Genomic DNA, 24,422 nt, shown 5'->3' with positions numbered 1-24,422 from the left:
CAATGTGAGGCTCCTTGGTTCCTGGTGGTGGCACCTGCTGCTAGGTGTGGGTGTCACTTGGGCAGGGACACAGGATTCCAGGTGGAAGCAATGTGGAGAGGAGCAATCAGTTGTTATGCAGAGCCATGTGAGGGAGGACTGAACAGCACTGGAATTTGGTGTTTACAAACAGCCATGAACTTGGAAGCAAGTGGGCTTGCTGGCCCCCAAAATTCCTTGGTAGGTTTCCTTTAGTCCTGAGTCTGTCAGTGACCCAGGCTGCCTCATCAACTGCTTGCTGGGGTTTTTGCCTCCAAAGGATGGAATACAGTGATGCTGTGAGGTGCTGGGGTCAGATAAGAACCTCCTCTTTCCATTTCCAGATTCAGTGCCAGACAGATTAGTTGCTGATAAAGTTGATTCAGCACTGGGACGGGACAAGGTGGCTCAGGAGACAGTGCCAAGGGAGAAGAGGGCAGTGGAGGAGAGGAGAAGCATTGTCAAGAGCCCTCAGCACATGGCTGATACCTCCATCGATGACATTGGCATCCCACTGAGGGTAAGGCACCACAGAACCTGGGCCAGGTTCTGCCTGCCTGGGGGCTCAGGGGACTCATTAAAGCTCCAGAGCCTGCAGAGGTTTAAGGGAGGCCTGAATTCTACTTCCAACATATTTTATTTTGAACTTTTGCTTCCCTTTGCTATCGTTGACCTGTTTTAGCTGCCTCTGGGGGGGAAAAATGAAAAATTAATATTTCTTGTTCATTGTATTTGAGAGTACTGTTTTCTGCTCTTCTGTTCAATCACACCTAGCAGCTGAGGGAGATCAGCTCATTTTGCCTCATTTGAGACACCTTCAGGGCAGAGATCTCTCTGCTGCAACGTGTAGCACTCGTATTTAAAGTATTAGTTTCATGTAGCCTTGATTTTTAGGCAGTCAGTGATAATAGCAAGTCAGTGAAATGGAGAGCAGAGTGTAAACTTTTTTTATTGCTGGATGATTTGTAAGAACTCTGAAATGTCAGTAGAGTTTATGGCTGTGATTATTTATGGGTATGTTTATTTTTCCAACAGAACACAGACAGATCCAAGGACTGGTACAAGACAATGTTCAAACAGATCCACAAGCTAAACAGAGGTACTGTGACACGGATGGCTTTTCTTTCCTTTAAAAGACCACCTTGATAACATTGTTTCATTAATGTGAAGAGTTGTAGTGCATGTTAAAAGTGTTTACTGTTAACTGGGATTTACTCTGCACCACAGACCTCAGCCAATCTATTTGAAATCTCTGAAGACAAAGCTGAGAGAACAGTGAAGTTCAAAGAAAGGTCTGAGTTGTTCTGAACAGCAGTGCAGGATCAAAATCACTAATTGGAGATCAGAGAGCTGCTAATAATTCCTTATTTAGATCTTTTAACAGCCAAGCCCACCTGCACACTTGGAAAGGGTGGTGGGTTGTCACTGACACTGTCCTGTGCATTCCAGAAAGCTTTGTGCACTGTAAAGTTTTAAAAACTGCATCATAAACCTTGGTTTGAAGCTCACTGAAACCAACAGAAAGGTTTCCATTGTTGTTTTGGGGGTTTTTTGTGAGTTCATCATCTGAACTCTGCTTTTTCAACCTTCAGTTTTTTTCTCCTTTCAAAACCTGAAGTCCTGGCAGGCACTGAACAAACTTTGCAGTGGTGCCTTCTCAGGGAGTGCCCTCCTTTGGGGCACTGACACATTCACATCCCTTCTGCTGGGTGAGGAATGGCTGCAGCAGCATTTGCAAGCTGAGCCCCTGAGCAGCCTGATGTGCAGGCAAATGCCCTGCAGAGTGGTGCTTCCCTAATAAGAAAAACCCAGAGCATGCAAGACTGGAGCTGTGTTTGCTGCTGCAGGGGCTGTCCTGATGAGCATTATTGTGCTGTGCTGCTTTGGGGGGAAGGAGAAACAGTTGGGTTGGTTCCTAATGCCAGTGCTCCTCACTGAGGTTCTCCAGCTCAGCCAGAGCTTCAGGAGGAGGAGGATGAGTTCAGTCCCTCCTCAGCTTCCAGGCTCTCTCTCTCACAGAGCCCCCACATTCAAGGCAGCAGAAAGGCATCTTGGTTGTGTTGTGCTTGAACAGCAGCACCAGAGGGACTGTTCTGCAGCTTGTATGGGTTCTTGTCTCACCCTTCTTGCCCTTTTAAATCTGTCCTCTCTGTTCTTTTTTGCAAATCATACTCTTCTCCTTAGACACTCCTGAAGAAAACCCTTATTGCCCTACCTACATTTTTCCTGAACTTCCTGAAATCCAGCAAAAAACTGAAGGTACCAGAAGTTTAGTCAGAATATCTGTTGTCTTGTGCTTTAACTGTACTATAGTACCCTAATAGTAATTAGATCCATTAGATTCAGGTTCTACATCTCCCTCCCCCATGTGTTACACTGGCTGGAAATTCAGTTATGCCCAGTAAACCTTCTTGTGTCATGCATAAAATAACTACATTTGACTAACCCAGTAATCTTTTTTTTTAAAATATGATGCCATTTGCTGTAGTGTATTGTTAAAGCAGGCAATAAACTCGTAGTGTGATAGGAAATTGGGGGATGAAGGAGAATCTCCACTTCACTGTGGATAGTCTCAAAACCCACTGCTTTTCTCTGCTGCAGAAGACAATCCTTATTCTCCTACATACCAGTTTCCTGCGTCTACTCCTAGTCCTATCTCTGAAGGTAATAAAAAAGGACCATATATATTTTTTTTTATTGTTTTTTTTTCCCCTGCACAAACGCTGCCTTATCCATTTATTTTCTTCCTGGAGTTTTTTCTAGTTGCTGAGCATTATGCTGCCTCCTAATGATTTGCTGCACTCTAAGCATTGCCTGAACTGTTTGATGCCTTTTTGGCTTTGCAGTGCTCCTCTGGCTTTGTAACTAGTACTTGACTAATGCTCCAGACCTGGGGCTGGCTTGGGTTTATGTGCTTAATCAGTTGTATTTAGCCCTGTGTGTGCAGTGATTATTTAACATGCCTCCAATGCAGACTTACATGTAAAGATGTGGTTTAACTCAGACTTCTCCCACCCCCCCTTTTGGATCAATAAGTTTCTTTAATAATTTAATGCTGGGTTTGAATGTTAACACAGTGTTAGGGCCAGACCCAAAATGCCACTGAAGTGTGTTGGTAGAAAGGCTGCTTGCTTCAGTGGGCTTTGGATCAGTCCCTCAATGCAGTCATTTGAAATAGATGTAACCTGGTAAGATAGGGTCAGGGCTGGCCTTAGGTGCACTTGGCATATCTAGGCAAGGATGAAATTGGACAGTCTCATCAGCACATCTTGCAGCTTGAAGTAACACTGTCTTCTCTTTATCCTCTCCACGTGCTCAGCAGATTCCTCTAAACTTCATGGACAAACCCAAAAATCTTTTGCAGTCGTGTTTCAGGGATGGTGAAATCAGGGGTAATTCTGTAAGCACGTGCAGGAGCATGAAAACACTTCTGTGTGAGAAACACTGGAATCTGCTGCACACGTGGGACATCCAGACATTTCCTGGTGGGGAAGTTGTTGGTGACAGCCTTGTTGGCTTGCTGCTCCTGTAGCACTTCAGATCCTGCAGTTTAGGAACTTGCCTACTTAGCCTGTGCCTCAAGGCAACCCTGGTGAGACTTTTAATTAACCATTTCAGTCCATGTTTACATTAAAAATCTGGTGGGTACTGTGTAAGAAGAAAGCATCAAAGATGTTGATAGAAGACAAGAAGATGGAAGGTGTCACTTAAAATCAGTGTGGACTGGTGGCATGCACAGATGCCATACATCTATGATGCTCCTCACTTCTTGGTGAAACCTGTAGGTGAAGAGCCCTGTCTTGCAAATCTCAGGGCAGTGTGAGTTATTTTCTGGTGGCAGAAAGGTAGGTGGGGATGGGTGAGGCAGAGACAAGGAGCCTCACTGATCAATGAGAACCACACACACTCAGTCTTCTTGTTTGCAGTGAGGTCTGAAAATCCATTTTGCTGTTGTCTGAACTAACATATTTTGCAAAACCAATGAGGATAATTTATTAAGAGCTCCACAGATGGTTTCTCATTAACATCCCCTGTGCACTTCACAAAAGTGCATATGAAAATTATCTGCTGCCTTAGGTGCTTGAAATTTTATTGGACCAAACATTTGCTCTTTATCCTTGATATGCTGGGAAAAGTTTTTTTAAGATCTTCTTAGATTCTTTCCTTGCTAAGGAATCCAGACTATCTGATGGTGTAAATGGGTCGGAGTGCATGTTTTCTGTTTAAAAACCTTTCAAAGTTATATACTCAACAGAGAAGGATTAGAGCCCAAAAGCTTTTTTGCTTTGGGTTGAGGCATAGGGTCTTCTAGACACACCAAGGTTTGGGCTCCTTTCTAAAATACCTTAAGAGTCTAAAGGTATTGAAATGTAAAGATTTCAGCCAACCCTCAAACAAAATAATCTGCAGATTCTCTGGGAATTAGAGAGGAACAGCCTCTTCTCACTAAAGGAATCAGATTCTGAGACTACCAATTTGGTGATATTTTGCCCCATTAAGGAGGTCCCACAGGTAAAATGCAGCTCTGAGGGCCAGGAAGTCTTGGTTTAGTGCTCATCTGTGATTTGCTCTTTAATCTTACTGAGTCATTCCACATTTCTGTGTTTCTGCATTCCCTATTCCCCTGTAGACACTCTTTTTTGTAAGGTACTTAAGAGATAGAACTTACTCCTTGTTGTTATTGTAGATATTAGAATATTGGCAATTGGAAAATAGCTCTTACCTGCAGTGATTTTTTTTTTCCTGTCTAAATGATGAGCTATAATGAATATTGGCATTTCTCCATGTAAGTAAATACATCTTTTCATTACTCACCAGCACTAAATAGCACTGTGTGGTAAATGGCTGTGAAAATAGTTTTTTAAACACTTGTTCATCTGTATTTGTAGGGGCAGAGAGTTGTGTGATCTTTGGAGTATTTTGCTGTCTGAATAAACTCATCTTTTATATAGGAATGCCAGTCAATTTTGTTAACAGCTAACTGTAATAACATTCAATAAATATTTGTTTTCTGTCATTTAGGTTAAATTATTATGGGAATTGGCCTGCCAATTGATCTTTGCTATTTTTAAACCTGAAGGTTGTGATCAGCACACCAGAGTGAAAAACCATCTGTTTAGAACATAAACCTTCTAATTAGTTCACCAAGAGAACTCAGCAGAGGAGATGAAAGTCAAGATTTCTCTGAGCCTTTCTGGAAAGCTTGATTAATCCTTGAGTGCAATTTCAGGTCAGCTGTGTTAGCCAGATTGATTTTTCCAGCAGATGAGCTCAGCTGTAGCAGCTGATTGATATCCTCCACCAGAGAAGAGCTGGAAGTGGTTTCATTGGGGAAATCCCACTGGCATCCCTAAATTCACATAACACTCTTGGTACAAACTTTTCTTATCTAGTTTATTAGCTACATCTAATTTGTTTTTCTGTCTTTTGATCTCTGTCACTTCTAGTGGTTTCTTCATAGAGGGCTTGATAAAACCTGTGCTGGCACTTTCCTTTGCAGCTGTTACATTTTGTTTTCCTTCCTTTTTTCCTTGGAAGTCCTGTAAGTCCCACACATACTGCCCAGCCAGCCTGCAGCCTCAGCAGCAGGGAGGTGATGGGCCTGGGGATCCAGTTTGGGTCCCAGCTACTCCCTGCAGTTCACTGAGGATTTGTTCCAAAGCCTGGTGAGGAGGGTGGAAAGAAACTGCTAGGTTTTTATCACATTGAAGTCTCCCTGTCCATCACCTGTAGAGGTGGTGGGTGATAATTAGATGTGCCACCTTCTCCTGGGGGTGCCTTCCTTGAATTAAGGCAGCACATGCTCCCATGAGCCAAGGCAGCAGCTGTGTCCTGGGACCAAGGGCTTGTAGATACTCTGTTTACCTTTCAGCTTTTGATAAATGGGATCTGATATACCTTTTTTTGTTAGTTTTGTGATAAAAAGCCATTGTTTTCTAAAATGCTTCGAGAGCCTGGAGAAAGGTGTAAGTTGTACCTTAATTTTTAATTTAGGAATTGTTTTAAAATGCAACTTAAACTTCATTTTCTTTTTTAGGATCCTCTCCCTGTGGTAAGTATTGGGTGTATCACTCAAGTTATGGCCAGTGTATTAATAGAAGGAAAAAAGGGGGTCTTGGTGCTGCTGCTTTGGGGCTTTTTCAGCTCACTTGCAAAATGCTTTTGTTTTTCAGATGAAGATTCTGATTCGTACTCTCCTCGTTACTCCTATTCTGAGAACAGTAAGTGATGCTGCAGCAAACAAGAGAGGAACCAGAAAGCTTGCATTTCTTTGTCTCCTATCCAATTCACCAATATTCCTGCCTTTGACTTTTCCTCCAGGCAGAACCCAGCTCTCAGTTCCCCGTTCCAAGAGTGAGATGGACAGCATTGACCCAGAGAAGGTTGTGAAGAGATCTGCTACCTTGCCACTCCCAAACCGTACCTCATCACTCAAAGCCAGCCCAGAAAGGTGACCCCAGCTGAGATCTATCCAGTACTGGAAGAATTCCTGAAAGCTGTGAATGGGAAGGGACCAAAGAGTGGGAGCTTTGGGTTCACAACTCCAGATAAACTTTTTTGGGGAAGAGGAGAAGTGGTTTAGACCCTGATTCTTCCACTAGGCAGCAGGTGAACTCCATTGTTGTCACAGCCCAGGCTCCCATTTTTTTGCCAGCCATCATAGTCTGGTGTTGCATAGTTTCCTGCTTGGGTGAGGAGTGTTTCCCTGGGTGGAATTCCCAGAATCCAGAGCAGTAGGAGTCAGGTAGCTGTTGAGGTGGCCAAAATGAACAAGTTTTCACAGAAGAGATTTAGTCTGAGTTCTGCTCAAAGTTTGGACACGTCTGTATTTGTGACCCTAGTTGAAGCCCACCACTAAGCTATTGTCAATCAGGAAAGATTTGGAAATCTGGAATTCTATTGAAAATACCTGGAATAAACCCCCCCTGCCCAAGTGCTTTCAGCAGCTGAGCTGTGTCAAACTCTGCCAGCTATAGATAAACAAATAGCTGCCCAGAGCCTGTCTGAACTCTTCCTCCTGCAGCAGGCTCAAAAAGATTTAAAAAAAGTAGACTGGTAAAAGCAGGATTAACTGGGAAAGGCTCCTGTCAAAGGGAAGTGCCTGTCTCCATGGAAACCCCAGTGTTTTGGGTTAATTGAGCTTTCTTTCCTCAGGACTGACTGGGAGCCTCCAGACAAGAAGGTGGACACGAGGAAATACCGTGCAGAGCCCAGGAGCATTTATGATTATCAGCCAGGAAAGTCCTCAGTTCTGAACAATGAAAAGATGGTAATGTTTGTTTTATCCTGGCTTGTGGCTTTATCCTCTGATTGTAAAACACTCCCCAAGTGCTTGCCCAGTTCCATTCCAACAGGATTCCTTCCTCTGCTTACATTGCAGTGTGGGTGTGATGCAGTTCCTGTTGTATATTTTGGGTTGAGAACTGCTCTGCATAACTTCCTAACCTTTTTGTTCTCTAGAAAGCAAGATCCAGGGGGATTTGAGAGGCTTCTTCCCTTTTGGATGTGTTGTTTTCTGTGTTTAAGTATAGATCACTAACCCCAGTTTTTAATCTGTGTTTGACACTGTGACCTCTTCAGCAGCTGGTTTGCCAGCTGTGCTTTTTCTAGGGCACAGCTTTAGCTGGTGGAGGAGAGTTGAAGGAATTATGCATCAAAGCAGGCTGGTTCAGTTTCTGTGCTCCTCTGGTTCTTTAACCACCCAACTAATTTTTGAAGTGCCTGTAATACACCTCAGGGCATGGTCAGCTCCCTGGGCTGGCTTCCTCAGCTGGGTCTCACCAGGTCTGTGGCAGGGGTGGCAGCTACACTGGTGTGTAACCTGGAGGAAGAAGTGAGCTGCTACCCATTCCAGTGTGAATTGCTAAGTAAGGATGTGAATTGGCAGCTGGGGGCATAAAAAAGTCTCCTTCTGCAGGCTTGGCTGAGAACAACTTGGCAAGGGCAGGGGGGAGAGGTGGTGCAGGCCTCAGCCAGTCCTGCATAAATCACCACAGCTCAGTGAAGGTGTCCTGCAGTGGTACAAGTGTGACACTGGAAGTGCTTGAAATCCTGGGTGAAGTACATAAAGTTTGGTACATAAAGGTGTAAGTGATCTGCAGGATTCCCTTAGCAGCACTCACTGTGTGCAAGGTTACAAATGTAAACTGGATTTTGTGCCTTCCCAGCTCAGGCACTGGTGAATGCATGGAGCAGGTGAAGGGATGACAAACCTGCCATGGATTTACACGAGAGCAATCAGGAATTTAAATCAATAGAAATGTAAGAGTCAAGTCTGACTGGGGGCCTGAGGTTTCTCCTTAGTACCTTGGTAGGTTTTCTTTTTGCCTCCCAGGTGTGATCAGAGTCCATCACTTTTTGGAGATCATGCAGCCAGCTTCTTTTCACACCCATGGCCCTTCATGGAGTTAAACAAAGTTGCTCCTGAGGAGCATGTACAGTGCCTACTGAAATGGGTGGTGGGTCCTGCTGGGCACTGGCTCAGCACACCAGAGAAGTGCCAGTGAGGAGTGGTTTGAATATGGTGTGACAGCTCCATTCCTGCAAGAAGATTTCTGCTAACTTAAGTGACAGCTTTGTCTCAGAGTAAACAGCCAAGACTAAAACTTGTGGCCAAAGGCCTGCTCAGCATTATGAGTGGGCTGGCATCACCAGTGGCACTGTCCCATGTTCAGACTTCATCAGGAACTTAACTGAACTGTTGAAGCAGAATCTAAAAGCCACAAGCACCACCATCAGCAGCATAGCTGAAAAAAAAAAATGTACAGAGCTCATGACAGGCAAGAAGAATGTAATATCTGTGTTACTTCCAATGTCATTTTTTGAGCTTTAATTTCCAGACACAGCACAGAAGAAAGAAGGTCTTGAGATAGGGGCCTCTTGGTCTCCATCAGCCTCACTAAATATGACAGTAATTCAGTGGCCACTGGAGATCAAACAGGATGGTAACCAGTGATTTCAGACTGAAGCATTGCTCTTCTGTCAGCATCAATCCTGAGCTCTTGTCCTGGAGCATTTTTGGTGCCTTGTGGCAGAGGCTGGCACATGTAGCCAAGCCCCTCAGACACCCCATCCCAGGACAACTTCCTTGGCCCTCTCTGGGTGTGGGTGGCTTGTTGCTGGCAGTGATGGAACATTTGGGATGAAGCTGGCAGATCAGACACCATGTGTTTGTATTTTTGAGATCCAGTATGTCCAAGGCCTGAAATGCAAGGGTTGAGTAGATGTCTTCTGGTGTGTGGCAGAACCCTCAGACTTCATTCTCTGGGCTCACCAGTGTTCTGGTTAAACAGCTACAACTGTTTCAACTTTTTTTGTTTTGTTAAAACAGATTGTGTGGACAAAAGGGAAGTTTCTTTTTGGCTGTACTGTTTTCTGTCCTGTCTGATTTTCCTTCGTTGTAGTTTTGTGTGGTTCTCTAACATTTATTTGTGAAGAAACGAGTAATATTGTCTCTCTCTCCATCCCCTTCAGAGGTCTTTCAGGAATGCCCTCTGACTTGTGTCTCCTTTGATTTAGAAAACCACCTTTCACTCTGTTTGCAGTGTACAGAACAGGGTTTCTCACATATTCATGTGCTGTTAAAGATGCAGTGTTTGATTTGGGTCTCACTGAATCTCTTCTTTTTTCAATCTTCAAAAAAAAAAAAAAAAAATTTGGAGTACATGCAGCTTTGGACTTGGTGGAAGTCTGACAGCAGAATGAGGGAGGGGTTGACTCCCAGCTCTTCCATTGAGTCTCCGTGTGACTCTGGGCAAGCTGCAGAACCTCTCTTTGGGGGTCTCCTGTAAAATTCAATTCTTTCACATTGATGTTGCTCACAATGATGCCTTTAGGCTTAGCTGCTGTTGGCAGAGCAGTGGCTGGGCTTTGTGAGAGAGGTGCCAAAGAAATCCCAAATTCTGAGGCGAAACGGCGACGTTTTAGAATGGAAGCTCCAGGATCTGCATCTCTAACAGTCCCTTTCCGTGTATTCTTTGCATAATGTTATCCTTCTCTTTCTTCCATTCCCCTATCACCAATTCCTTTAGACTCGGGATATAAGCCCAGAAGAGATAGATTTAAAGAATGAACCTTGGTATAAATTCTTTTCGGAATTGGAGTTTGGGAAACCGGTAAGTTTGATAGTTGCCATGACCAATGAAGTCAACCTGCCTTTTTTTTTTTCCTTTCTTTCTTTCTTTTTTTTTCAATGATTGCCACATCTCTTTGCTAGGCCCTAAACCTGGAACAGCTGCCTTCCTGGTTTAAAAATGTAATTGTTTGCAACATCATCCTGGTGCTGATGTGAAGCAGCTGTTCCGTGACCACTTTCAATATTTTAAAGCCACTTTACAAACATTCCCCACCTTCCAGCCATATGGATCAACAAGGCAATAATTTTCCTTCTACCCTAGCTCAAGCTGCATTTTTGTTGCTGATGTTAGAACTAATGCCCTGTGCTTTTTATTGAAAGCCCTGATTCCAAGCCCTTGTTTTTTCCACTGCCTGAGGAGATCTGGGATGGCTGATGGGCAGCTTTCACTCAAAGAGAATCACCCATTTATTCTTAGCCTTGACTTGTCAGCTGTAGGTCAGTTGTTTCCAGCTAACCATAGCAGATCCTGACCCCATTTCCTGCCTATTTCCTTATTCATGTAGCTGCCTAAATGTGGGATACATCAGTCTGTTGAGTAGTCCTTGGAAGGACCATGCCCTGAAACCAAAGGGGTCTGAGAACACTGTTTGCTTTTCAAATTGAGCTGTGGTAAGGAGGGGAGGATGTGGAAAAAAAGCCTTCATTTCCCACTCTGGAAAAAGATGAAGCAAAGTTTAATTATTAAGTAGGACAAAGGATATTTTCCTGGAGGGAATCAATCAGTGATTGTGGCTACTGGAAAAAATTGAATTTAAAGCATTTTATGGCCTGGTTCTTACTCATTATTAACTGCATCATCAAATAGTGTTTAATAAGCTACTCTGACAGCACCAGAGGGTCTGTATCAGCCTCTCACATCTGTTCAAGTATTGTGGTTGTTTCTCCTTGCTCCTTGAGGTCGGGTGCCAAATGCCCAAGCACACCATGTCTGAGTGCTGCTGAGATTTCCCTGCAGGTACAGCAAAATCTGTCTGAAGGTTCAGGACTGGCTTCAAAGGCAGCTGCACACCAACACTGGAGAGCAGGTTTTCTTTAAATCATACAGTCTTTGCCCTCACCAAAGTGACAAAATTCCTCTGCACAGAATGTAGCTGCCTGAGGTTGGGTGCCCAGTCTGTTCACATCATAGAAATGGTGGGATTTTTGCTGAAAAACAGAAGTGCAGAGTGGCTGGGTAGTCCTCTCATAGAAAATTGCACTTCATAGCAATGGATCTTTGGGACTAAGGTAAGGAAGGAGCTCCCTTACCACAGCAAGGGGCTGCTTTCTTGCCCATGTCAACTTTCAGGAGCTCCAAAGCCACCCAGCCATGGGCCCTGATCAACCACCTCAGTGTGGAACTCTGTCCCCACAGCTTTGGCATCAGGCACTCAGCTTGAGGATGCCATTTCAGACTTTCAGAGCTACCAAACCTCCCTCTGAGCTTCATCACCACAGCCAAACACCATGTTCTTTGTAGCTTTGCTCACTGCTCATGAGAGGACCAGGCTTTTGTGACCAGCTCCTGGCTAAGGCTCATGCCTTACCAGAGAGTTCCAGCTGACCTTTGCTGCTCCCTGGGGTTTTCAAAGATTCTTTTTCTCCAGAGCTGGATAGTGTGTGTACTTCTACAGGCATGGGTTCTCCTGGCTTTCTGACTTGATTTCCAGCTAGATGAGATGGGCAGGAAATGGAGCCCAGGGTTCCTGTGAACCTGTGGGTGCTGCTCTCCAAAGACACCAGGATGGGGCTTTCCCCACTGAGGGAAGCACAGGAGCTGCCTAGGGCAGCTGGGCCAGCATCTCAGCAGCAGCCCTGGGCAGCTCCATGGACAGGCAGAGGAGGCTCTGCAGCAGGGATGCTTTTTCAGTGGGCTGCTGAGACTGAATCCCCACAGGCTCCTTCCTTTCTTTCTTCCTCCTGACCTGTGGTTCCCCAGCTCCATGAAGCCCATCCAGAAAACTTGATATTTGGTCAGTCTGGAGGTTGGTTGTCTTCCTCTGTGACATGGAGACTTTCTCCCAGCCCTTTATGGGACAGCATTAAACTCTTCTTTGTTATAAATGGAGAAGCAAGGGGCTGAAGAAAGGGCTGCATGTCCTGCCTTCTCACCTCCTTCCCTCCACTTCCTCCCAGTCTCAAACCTAAATCTTTGCAGCACTATCTGCCCCCCTGCAGCTGCTGATTCAATGGATAGGAAACAGGTATTTAGTGTTTGCAGTGTTGAGGCTGTCTGAATACAGATCCAGGCAGCCTAGAAAGGAATTAGGCCCAAGACCCAAGTGTTGGAGCTCACTTTTGATTGACAGGGAAGCTCCCAGTGCCAGTCTGTGGTCAGTCTGGACACACAGGATGGAGCTAAGAGAGAGGTGGGGATGTGGTGAGATGAGGCCCTGAGCATGGCACTGTTTGGGCAGGGCTGTCCCAATGAAAGGATTTCAGTTTGAGGAACCCTCCCTGCTATTTACACCTGCATCCTAGCAGGAAAAATCCTATTTTGAAGTCTCTGCCTTTACCAATTGGGTGAGTTGGAGATAACTAGTCCCCAAACTTCCACACGTCCCACTCTCTCCACCAACACTCCTCCACAAACCCCCAAACCAATAAAATAAAATAAGAAAATAACAGCTCTGCATTCTGATTGCCCCTCAATGCCACCCCTGGGAATTCAGCCATTTGCTCTCATGGTATGTACTCAGTGCCTTGGGGGGAAGGAGTCTCCCTGGATCAAAGGCCCTTGTTTTATCCTTCCCTTTTGGAAAGAAGAATGAGCAAAACAAATGCTTTTTATGACTGTGATTTTTCACCCCCCCCTTTTTTTTTTTTTTTTTTGGTTTTGTGCTAAGAATGCTTTAACCACCAGCTGTGGGTTCCCCCTGGAGAACCCCAGAATCCCTTAGAGCACCTTGTGAAACTAAGAATGTCCTCCAGCACTACTGAAAACAGCCCCTCCCAGGCTGCATGCATGTTCCCTTTTGCCTCCCATGATCTCTTGATATTTGTGCTGTAGTGAATTTATCCCTCGTTCTCTCTCTCTCTCTCTCTCTCTCTCTCTGTTGTGGGTTTTTTTTGTCGTTGTTGGTTTTTTTTTTAATTTAAATTCTTTTCAGTGTTGATGCAAATTCCCTATTGTATTCCCGCTCTGTTCTAATCCAGTTCCCATATTCTCTGTGATGTCTTTCCTTATCTTCATTTCCTCATTTCCTTCCTCTGCTTTCCATCAGCCTCCAAAAAAGATTTGGGATTATACTCCTGGAGATTGCTCTATCCTTACTAGAGAGGATAGAAAGGTAATTGTGCCTCACGTGCAGCATCCAGCGCGTATGTATGTGTGGATGTGGTTTTTCTTTCTGCTTTCCTTTTTTTGTAGCATTGCTTGGGTTTTGTGTGCTTGTGAGTGTTCTGTTTTGTTTTGTTTAATTGGGCTTCAGCTCCTTAGCCTAACAATTAAGCAGCTAGTAAATTGATTTAATAAACAATCCTTAAAGCATAATCAGGCGTAATTTGGAGTGGTGGTTTTGCTCTCCTGACTTGCAATGATAATTGTACTAACAGCAAATTGCATATTATTACAGTGTCTTTTTTGTTGGTTTTTTTTTACAGGTGGGTTTTATAACTTTGTGGTTTGTAGAATTAGATTCTAGCAGGCCTGTGCATCTCTTTAATTTTGAATGTTAAATGCCTAAAACTGTTTTCCTCTGTAATGATCGAAAGATGATTAATTACTAGTGGATTTCTGTGTATTGTCCATACCATCTTTGTCTTTTTTTGATTAAAAAGGCTCGCTTTTTTTTTTTTTTTTTACAAAATTAACATTCCTTTGTTTTCCCCTAACCCTAAGCATTATTTTCCCATTCTTCTTCTCCTTCTTTAACCAGACTGATCTAGAAAAAGACCTCTACCTCTACCAGACTGAGTTAGAGGCAGATTTAGAAAAAATGGAGAAGCTTTATAAAGCGCCACATAAAAAGCCACAGAAGGTATTTCCTATTCTTTTCATGCTGCCAATCCCTGTTTCCAAACTCTGCTCTAATCTATTCACTGCTGGATGATTATTAAATGAGGTTGGGATAAATAATGGTTCTGACTGCATGGCTTGCTGTGTTGCTGTCAGAAATAATAGAATGTGATGCTGAGAATCCGGCTGCAAATCCATTTCAGATACAGTGATTTCCTCTCCCTCCCCTCCATTCCCTTTCAGCTGCCCCCCAACCCCCTTTAGGGTTTTGAGTTCAATGTCTGAAAAAAAAAAAAAAAAAAAAAGCCCTCTATTTTTCACATGAATAGGCAGCAGCAATCAGCTTAAAATTCTTGGCTGGCATCACGTCATCATCTCGTGCCTTCCGAGCCTGTGCCCATCTCCCTCCCTCAGACCAGCCCTGCTCTCCGCTGGCAGCTCACACACACCCAACATTTGGATATTCCCAAGAGATTTTTAACACAATTTTCCTTATGCTGCACCTTGCCATGACCTTCTAGGGCACCTCAGCTGCTGCTTTTTTCCAGGGTCTGCGGGACCTGACCCGTGAAATAATAGATTGATTTGGTAACGCCATTTTTTTTTTTCCTATTTTTTTCTCTGTTGATTTTTTTTTTTTTTTTTTTTGAAACTGCGGCGTTTCACCAGGATTTGTAAAAGCTCCTTTTTGAAGCCCAAGCTTTGCTTTTTCTTCCTAGATAGGTGAGGGGACCCCAAATAGAACACTTCTTGTAAAATTGCCTTTAGGTTTTTTTAAATGACGTGCTTAGGAAGCGTTTGCTGGATTGAAAGCAAGCGGATAAGAACTGGCTTTTGCTCTTGAACCTGTGCATCTGGCATTGCTTCTCAGCAGTGGAAACTGAAGGGAAACATTGCTTTTCTTATTAGTTGCTTGGATATATTTATTGGAACGCTGAGGAATGTCTTGTGCTGCAGGAATGTAACATACCTCTAAAGCAAAGGCGGGCAGTGACCGGTTGGGGGAAAAGCTTGGGGAAATAATTATGAGCATGTGTCTCCTGGTCATGGCCCAGCTGGTTATCTCTTCTGGCTTCTTTGGCTTCAATCACAGTGACTCATTTGCAGACAAAAGACCAGGCAGTGCAAAAAAGGCATCAGCTGGGCTAAAAACCTGTCACTGCCCTGAAGGAGCTCAGGAAAATTGTCGCTTTCCTGCAAAGACATTGACAGCTTAAATTGCATTTAGGCTTCAACCTCAATGTCTCCTAAATGCTAATAATATTCCAGCAATAGGTGGGAAATAACTTAAACAAGGCTTTTTCTTTCTCCTCCTGTGTACGTGCCTATCAATGACTCCTTTGTCTGGACTTTTGCAGAATGCAGCAGGTGGTGCTCCTCTGGAAACTTCCACAGACCATTCTTCCTAGTAAGTTTTCCAGTTGCTTTTGGTGTCTCTTTAACAATCTCAGGGCATGCAGGGCAAGGTTTTAGGGTGCTGGAAGTGGGTGGGGTTTGGTTTTTGGTGATGGATATAGACAAATGCATGTACTGTGACAATTATACATGTTTTAGATGAGTGTGGGTACAATATCTGATCTTAAATGAATTTTGTAGTGATGATGTAAGTTATTGCATTGTCTAGATAAGAACTGGTGATTGTGCTAGGCAGTGACTTAAATAAAACCCACAACAAACAGACCTTTAACTCCACCTTGCTGCAGTTTGCAATTTGACTGTAACTTCATTCCAGTAACTTGATTTTGTGGAATAAACACAGCTTGTTTCTGTTTGACATGTACAGTAGGTTGGCTCCTCTGAGATATTCCCAGTTACACTCTCTGCATCAAAAGGATGCTGGTGATGGAGGGCAGTAATTTTCCAGATTCCAGGAAGGGAGCAGTAAGGATATTTCCCAAAGCTTTTCCAGAGGAATACATACTAAACAGTATACTCTGTCTAAGTGAGTTTTACATGGAGCCAGTTTGGTTTAAAAGCAGAAAGCACACCAAAAAAAAGTGCAGAGCAAGATGCTGAGCTGTGCTGAGTTACTCAGCCCCCAGCAGGCACAGCAGCTCTGTAGCTACGTGTCTGTTAGAGCACTGCCTAAGCTGAAAAAGGGACAGCATTCCCTTTCTCTTTCATGGTGCTTTTCATGAGCTTTTACTCCAGAAAGTAATTTATGGGACCTCGTATGACCTGGTTTTCCTTGTCTGGAAACTCAAATCTTCTTTGTGATCCAGACATTGTGTAATTCTACCTCCACAGCCAGCCCTCTGATGTGTTTGAAAGCTTTCCCCTTACCCTAGAAGTACAACATCTCTCCAACATAAACAGATGCATGTACTGATTTATCCACAACAAGCAGGCGTAACCACAAACATTTCCACGCTCATAAATCTGGATCACTCCTGGACAGGAGGATGCAAACCAGCTTTCAAAATGGTTCCATGGATTGGCAAACACTCGGGGTTTTTTCGAAATTTCTTTTTTTGATTTCTTTCCAGTAGTTATGCTTTGGCCCTACAATAGCTTCATGTGAGTCTGCATCTTGTTCTGAAGAACCTGGCTGAACACAAGAACTGGTATCAGCTGAGCTTAGGTTTTAGGAGAACACTGCCTGGTTGCTCAGTGAATTTTTTCTCCCTGGAAAGGCCATTTATACCCCAGCATTGTCAGTTATTCTATTATTAATTTTTTTTAGAGAGAAAACAGTGAAATCTAAAAATCAGATATGGAGACATACTTGTGCTTAGATTCACAACTGAGGAAAGGGATCTGTAATAAATGTTCTGTATTTCAAGTCTTAGGAATTCACAAGTGGGGTTTTCTCTTCTTTTGCATGAAGCTCTCAGCAAACAGAAGTGACCCACTGGTGTCCCTCTCCCTTTTTTCCAGCTCCACCTATTCACCCAACTACCACCCAGTGAAAAGGGAGTCAGAACCAGCCCTGGGGGACCCTGCTGGCTTGGAGAATGAAAGGCAGATTTACAAGAGTGTGCTGGAAGGTGGAGATATCCCATTCCAAGGGCTGAGTGGTCTCAAGAGACCTTCTAGCTCTGCTTCCACAAAAGGTAGGTGGTTGGGGCATTAACCTCTTCTTGTTCCACACAGTCTCAAAAGCCAGGTGATACAGGGCAAACTGATGCAGGTTTTACAGTCCTAGTCATGCCAGTTGAGGTTTCTTCTGTCCTTCCTTTTTGCCATCCTTAGTTTTCCCTCCTTTTCTCTCTCTGCCTGCAGTGGTTAGTATGCTTTTTTCATGACCCTTTTTATCCAATCCAGGTTCCTCTTCCCAATGGGGATCAGCTCCCTTCATCCAGCACCTCAGCCATGCCCTCAAACTCTTCTCCAGGCTGCTCAGGCTGGCCTTGCTCTCCATCCACTCACACCCCTTGCCATTCTAGAGCCTTTCCCTGCCTTTTCTGCTCCTCCTGCTGCAGTAGCTCAGCAAGCCACACCACCTCTGCTGGCCTGGTTACCCTCCTGTAGCTCCACAGCCTCCTGCCTACAAAAGGTGTGCAGAAGAATGCATGGGCCACCAGGAACAAGCAATGCCCTGCAGGCTCTGAGCCAGCAGAAACCACTGCATCTCCTTCCCTTTCCTCCCCAGAAGATCCAGACATGGAAGAGCCTGGCTCCCACCAGGGAGCTGTGTTGGGGAATGTATCTCTGAGCCAACTTCACCCTAAAAATGGCTTGAGATGGGGAGAGGACTGGGGAAGGAATGCATTTGGTTTCTAAACTGTGCTCCCTAAAAATATTACCTCTCACCAAAAAGGTCTGTCTCTGTCTTCCAGCTGGTTTTCAGCATGATGTCAGGCCTGCAGGGCAGGGAGTCAAACTGCATCTCAACAAAAAAAAAAAAAAAAAAAAATGTTCAAACAGTTATTGTTCCCCAGACTGCAACTGAACCTGGATGGTTGGCATTTGGGTTTGAACTCAAATTGGAAACAGACCTAAAAGCTGCAGTCTAAGCTAAACCCACACTAAAAAAACCCAACTAAAAAAAAAGCATGTCCTGATCTGACTCCTTGATTTTTTTAAGCAAGCATGGCCAGCCACATATTCTGAAGGACACTCAGCTTATTCCTAGTATGGGGAGTCTCTGAGCAGACAGCTCCTGAGCAAGGCCAGCTGATGTGGCCTGCTTATGCTCACAGTCATCCACTGCTTGTCTTCTCCCTGCCAGGAATAAACTCTCTGGCAGGCTCTGTGATGGGGCCACAGTAGGTGTGATGGCAGGCTTGCCCTTAACCCATTTTTGCCATGTTGGTGCCTCTGCATTCCTGCTGCCACCCCGATACCCTGCCCAGAGTTCAGCTGCCCTTTTCTGTGATGCCTCGATTGCCCTGAGAGCTGATGATGAGCAGCACTTTTTGAGGGTCCCTTCACAAAGTGCTGGTGGCCAAGCCTCTCCTGTTAGAGCTGTCAGCAGCACCTCACCCCCTCCCCAGCGAGCGCGCCTTCTCGCTGCGTTCTCTCCCTGCTTTTTTCTTCCTTTGTTTTGGACCTTGAAAGTGTATGAAACCCAAGCATGTTCTTTCTCCTTTCTCGATGGCTTTCTAGCACTTTTCAGCTAACAAGGTTGTATTTATTTTATCCTGCATGCTTACCAGTGGATCGTAAAGGTGGGAATGCTCACATGACTGCACCCTCTTCAGTTTCTAGCCGAACCTTTAACGCTAATCATACCGGTATGTTAGGTCACGCATGTAAACATAAGAAGCCCTTGTCAGCTGCCAAAGCCTGCATTACTGAAATCCTCCCTTCCAAATTCAAACCCAAACTAGCAGCAGCTCCAGCTGCTCTCGGGCAGGACAAGAAGGGTATCCTGCTGTCTCAGGAGAAAGCTCAAAGCTGCGAAAACCTTCGTAGCTCCGTTGCCTTGTTTGAGCACCAGAAAGCTTTCATGGTAGGCGTAGGGGAGAGCCTAGAAAACGTGCTGATGAAGTCCAAGCAGGAGTATGCCATCAAATCTGGCAGCACCCTCAGCCTGCAGGAGTATGGCACCAACCCTCCGAAAGGCTCCCTGTTCCCTGCCCCCAGGAAGATGGAGTTCACAGTGCTGTACAAAGACATGCACCAGATCAACCGGGCCAGGATCCAGTTGAGCGCCGTCTCCTCCTGCAGCGTCAGGGACCTCGCCTCCCAGTTTGAGAACGAAGCCAAGGACAGGCTGGAGCACGGCCTTAGTCGAGAGGAGTCCGAGCAGATCCCCAAGGACACCGTGTCCTCCCGTGTCAGTGCCTTCGAGCAGCTGATCCAGAGGTCCAGATCCATGCCCTCGCTCGACTTCTCCGCCGTGCAGAACAGATTCACCGCTTCCCTCCGGCCTAAAGCCTGCCTGACTTCCGCCTACTCCGCGGAGTTCCTGCTGGAGCTGCCGAAAGCCCACCAGGAGGAGAAGGATGCTGCCAGCTTGGCAGAGAAATCCTCCCGCTCCTGCAGCAACGTGGAGGACACGGGGTCGGATGGCAGCGAGGCCGTCCCCATGGACACGCTTTCGGCCTGCACGGATGAGGTCGATCTCCTCTCTAACGCCTCCAACGACAGTGGCGGCAGCAGCAGCAGCAACCTCAACGGGCCCCAGAAGCATAAAATCAGCAGGTGCAAAGGCTCGTGCCCGGCCTCCTATACCAGGTTCACTACCATCCGAAGGCACGAGCAGCAGCAGCAGCAGCAGCAGGCCTCCAGGAACCCCGGTTCCAAAGGGGATGTCTTTGGGGACGGGCGCCTGCTCCCCAGAAACGTCTACCTGATGAGCCCGCTCCCCTTCCGGTTGAAAAAGCCCTTCCAACACAAGTCCTGCAGGACTCCACCCCCAGACTGCCTGGGAAACCTGGCAGTGCCCAGCCCTGAGAACCCAGCTGACCCCATCCAGCTTCAGGGGAGCGTAGGAGACAAGAGTCAGCACTCCCAGCACCAGCTGTGCTCCAGAAGCAGGCCTCTAGCCCCCAGGCGCCTGTCCTCCTATGACATTGTGGAGAGGCTTAGCTGCTTCCCCACCACAGCATCTAGCAGAGATAGCTTCATGGGCCGGGCTGCCACTCCTGACTCCTTAAACAATGGGAACCCTGGTCCATATGCCCTCTCCCACAGCCTGGACACAAACAACAACCCGCAAAACGAGCTTGGGACGTACCCCCGAGGTGGCTTTTTGTGTTCTTTACCAGTGTCCCTTCATCCGTCGTCTGGCTTTCCTCCCTCACCCCTTTTCCTTCCACAACCCTTGCATTTTGAGTCCCCACCTTTGCATCCCCCTCCTCTCCCTTTCCCCTCTCTCCCCCACCCCGGGTGTGTCTCGTGTCCCTTGCGTGTCTTGCTGAGCAGTTTTGTTCAGGACCCATGAACAGCTCTGATAAACAAGTCCAGCTGCCTTGCTGGGTTCAGTTGGGTCTCTCAGGCAACTCCAGGGATGCAAAGAATCTCAGTAAGAGAGATTTCTACTCCTGTGTCGTTTGCAGGCGTGGGGATAGAAACCAAACCAAGCTGGTTTGCTGTGAGGAGCAGTTTCTCAAGTTGTGTGTGCCTGTGTGTGTGTGTATTAAACTCTTCTCAACAGTAAAATGCCAGATCATGCTTTGATGGCAGCAAATCTTCTCTTTGCCAAGTCCTTCTATGTCTTTACTCTTTCTGTTATTTTACTCCTTGTTTTGGGGATCTTTGTTCACAAGTACAGCCCAAAAGGGAAAAAAAAGCAAAGGGGTAAATTACTGACATCTGATTGGCAATTGGGTCAAGGGCAATTGAGAATCCTGACTGTCAGAACGGAAACAAACTCTTTAAAAATATCTATGTTTTTTTCCTTTCTGGTGATGCGAGAGAAATCCATCTGTATTTTAACTTCCTTATGTTGTTTTGAAGTAGATTCAGAATCACCAAGGCATTTTGCACCAGTCGATTACATGGAAACTCCGGAGGAAATTCTCCGCAGACGGCACGATGATAAAGAGGTGAGGTCCTGCTTTGTGCCCTGATCACAGCTGTAGCAGCTCCACAAGAAATACAACAGCCTTGTGGAAGGACAGCTTGGATGTCCAAGTCTGTGTAGATCAGAAGTTAGAGCTGGAATCAGTATTTTTTTAGTTTTAATACTGCTGATTTAATGTGTAACGTGGAGTCCGGTTTAGCTCTTGTTTAAAATAAACCTGGGAGTTCATATCAATTGCACAAAATTAAATCTGTAATGAGGTTGGAGACATATGTGAGCTGTGGTGCAGCTCCCCAGTGCTCACAGACACGGGTGAAATGGTTCTTCTGTGAGTTCAAGGTTTATTGCTCTCCTGGCAAACTGTTTGAGTTGGTATCAATCAATCTGGTGAGAATATTATTTGTCTTGGGGGGGGGGGGAGGGGGGAGAGGGGACCTCAGGTTTTGAACAGCAAATCTGTGATATTTTAAGATATCAGACAGAGTGAAGTTTTTCCCCCAGTAGAATTCTTGATGGCTTCTCAAGTTGGTGAGGGCAGCATGGAGCAGTCTTCTTTATAATGGCTGGGCAGCACTGGGACAAGCTGAAATAATAGCAAAGCCACCTGAGCATCTCAACTTGTATTCAGGGTGAATTAAAGAAATTATAAAGTGATTGTTTTCCACAAAGCTGTTCTTTTTCACTGCCTGGGTGGGAAGGGTTATATTTTTAGTGTTAATTTTTAGTGTTAATTCAAACAATATTTATGTGTGCTTTGATACACGGCAACAGCTGCTCTCAGTTCCTGTGTGGAAAGTGTATTTTTGCTGTCTTCTCCCATGAAACACTTAGTAATCCCCCCACATCCAAAATTCTGTGTGAAAACTCGTGTAAGAAGAAAATTCTGAATTCCCTGCTGACTTCAGTGAGTTAGCACTGCTGTCCCAGAAGGTGGAAGAATCCTTTCTGCCCAGGTGCTGCAGAATACACGTTTCCATTAGTGTGCCAGGGGCTTCAGAAGTCCCAAATGATCATCTGGTGTTTAATTATTTTATTTTATGAAGTGTATTACATGAGGCCAAAGGAAGTTCTGGAGAACCTGATACCTGAAGGGGGTTAGACACTCATCCAAGCTCCTTGCAAAGCTCGGGGGGAATCTGCTTCCTGGGAAAGTACCTGCAGGGCTGATTCAGGTCTCTTGGAAGTCAGTGAGAGAAACTCCCTTGTTGGTCAAAGGGGGATTGGATCCACAGTCTTAGAAGCTCCCAGGACTTGGCCAAAGCTTGGAAAAACCTCACTGACTTCCATCAGCTTTGGATCAGACCCTCTTTATGAGCTGAATTTCAGTTTTGCCTCGATGGTGACGTGCTGTGTGTGCGTGCACAACGAAGGGGTGTTGTGTAGTTAGTAGAACCAGTGTGTTGTGTTGAACTGTAAAAACCCCAGCTGTTAACCTGGGGCCTCAGAAGTGTTATTGAAGTCACGTTAATGGCAGCTTTTGCTAGATTATTTACTGCCCATTTTATGCAATTTTATGGCAGAAACTTTTAGAGGACCAGAGACGGCTTAAACGTGAGCAAGAAGAAGCTGATATTGCAGCTAGAAGGCACACAGGGGTTATCCCAACGCATCACCAGTTTATCACTAATGAGAGATTTGGGGACCTCCTAAATATAGACGATACAGCAAAGAGGAAATCTGGGTCAGAGGTCTGTTTTAGTTACCTCAGTCTGCTGCTTGACCCAAAGCAATATTTGCCTCTCACAACCTGGTGCTTTAGGCCGACATTAGCTCTTCAGAGAATGTCGTTTGGTTTTGGTTGGTTTGTTTTGTTTTGTTTTGTTTGCCCACCTTCCCCTTTCCCATTCTGGCTTCATTTAGATCTGCTTTGACTCTCCTGCCTGGTTAAATTAATTGGTTCTCTCTGTACCAAGCTGCAGATGTTAAAGCATGCCTGCTGAGAATTGCTGGTGCACACCTGCCATGCATGCCTTTAATTAGCAGCTTAGTCAATCAAAGGCATTCTACATCTTCTGCATCATATTGCTACATTGGCTTCTTGTCTGTGCCTTACCCTTAGAAACTTCATGCCTTGTTGATCCTGGCCATCTGACTGTTTCATAGGTTTTTTGTTTGTTTTTTTTTTTTAGAAATAGATTGTTTCTTCTCCTCTTGAAAGATGCTTAGTGCCCCTTAGGAACAGTGGGGAAAAGCTGCAGCATGTTTCACTGCCTATGACCTGAAAGAGATAAAGGAGGAGGTAGACAGGTTTCCCATCAGCCCAAGACACTTTTCTCAAGGACTGGACCCTAGTCCAGGTGTTCTGGCCAAATGCCCTTTCCTGACCTAGGGATTCCACTTTTTATTTTATGCTTTATTACCAAAATAACCTTTAAATTGCATTTTGTGGCCATTAGGAAAATCAGCCACGTAAATCAAGCCTTAGAGTCTAGGCCTGCTGTCAATGTCCTCTTTGGCTTGGCAGCCACTAAGGACATTTCTTTTAGATGTGTGCTTAATTTATTCATATTTCCTCCTCACCTTTGTCTCTTTCCTACCAATTTATACAGAGTACTTGGGTCACATTGCAGGATTCATCAGGGCTGGGTAATAATCAGTAAGAACCACATCAAATAAAATCCTACAGTTTGGGGCTTTTCCCCCAGCTAGTAAGTTCTGCTTTTCCATTCCCATGCCAAGGGAAATTGGTTCCTGGGGCCCCAGTAGCAGTAGTTATTGGAGCAGCTTTCATTCAGCAGGGTTTCTCCCATTTAAAATTTTACTGCTGTTAATTCAGTTCCCTGTAGAGCTCTTAATTATTGTGGTACCAGAACCTGGCACTTCTTGCCCTGATGGGAGAGACCCACCAGCATATTTGGGACTGTAGTACCTGTTGTACACCAGCTTGTAGCACAGAACCCACATTCAAATTCTTCCCCTGCCTAATGTTAGCTATAGAAGAGTTGGGGTTTTTTTTCTCAGAAAAGAGGGTTGAAAACCTAATTATTATTATTTCTTTTTAATGTGTTGACTTCTTTTGACCTCTAGATGAGACCTGCTAGAGCCAAGTTTGACTTTAAAGCACAGACACTGAAGTGAGTACAGTTTGTTGCTGCTGCCTTGAGTGTTCTTCCTCTGCCTTTTCCCCTAGAACGTGGGATTTGGGAAGGGTGGTGCAATGGGGTTGATATTCTGGGACTGCCTTTCCAGCACAGCAAAGCAAGGTGTCCAGAGTAAGGTAGGGAAAAGCAGTATCAGTCTTGCAGGTTGTAGCCTGTGCAAAAAGGACCTTGAGGAAAAGTGCATCTGTATTTTTTCACCAGAGAGGATAGTGACAGGACAAGGGGTAATGGTTTTAAACTGAGAGAGGGGAGATTTAGGTTAGGTACTAAGAAAAAATGTGTCCCCATGAGAGTAGTAAGACACTGGAATAGGCT

The 24,422-nt window shown here is 45.1% G+C and overlaps 1 protein-coding gene across 50 annotated transcripts in view; it reads left to right on the top strand.

Moving 5' to 3' along the window:
- Positions 1-24,422, top strand: part of SORBS1 (sorbin and SH3 domain containing 1) — a 168,298-nt gene that overhangs the window by 128,572 nt on the left and 15,304 nt on the right. For 30 of the 50 annotated variants that reach the window (XM_071748041.1, XM_071748053.1, XM_071748066.1 and 27 more), the window contains 15 exons: positions 363-538; positions 1,054-1,117; positions 2,203-2,277; positions 2,620-2,682; positions 6,192-6,239; positions 6,340-6,469; positions 7,174-7,288; positions 10,050-10,133; positions 13,360-13,425; positions 14,014-14,115; positions 15,452-15,501; positions 16,971-17,146; positions 20,940-21,028; positions 22,527-22,694; positions 24,034-24,080. In XM_071748041.1, coding sequence (XP_071604142.1) covers positions 363-538; positions 1,054-1,117; positions 2,203-2,277; positions 2,620-2,682; positions 6,192-6,239; positions 6,340-6,469; positions 7,174-7,288; positions 10,050-10,133; positions 13,360-13,425; positions 14,014-14,115; positions 15,452-15,501; positions 16,971-17,146; positions 20,940-21,028; positions 22,527-22,694; positions 24,034-24,080 — 1,453 coding nt within the window. The remainder of the gene's footprint in view (positions 1-362; positions 539-1,053; positions 1,118-2,202; positions 2,278-2,619; positions 2,683-6,191; positions 6,240-6,339; positions 6,470-7,173; positions 7,289-10,049; positions 10,134-13,359; positions 13,426-14,013; positions 14,116-15,451; positions 15,502-16,970; positions 17,147-20,939; positions 21,029-22,526; positions 22,695-24,033; positions 24,081-24,422) is intronic. The other 20 variants (XM_071748068.1, XM_071748067.1, XM_071748063.1 and 17 more) reach the window with 14 other exon arrangements.

Source organism: Heliangelus exortis, chromosome 7, assembly GCF_036169615.1.
Source record: "Heliangelus exortis chromosome 7, bHelExo1.hap1, whole genome shotgun sequence".
Classification (NCBI taxonomy): Eukaryota; Metazoa; Chordata; class Aves; order Apodiformes; family Trochilidae; genus Heliangelus; species Heliangelus exortis.
The sequence above is the reverse complement of the archived record's forward strand: the minus strand, read 5'-3'. Positions and strand labels throughout refer to the sequence as shown.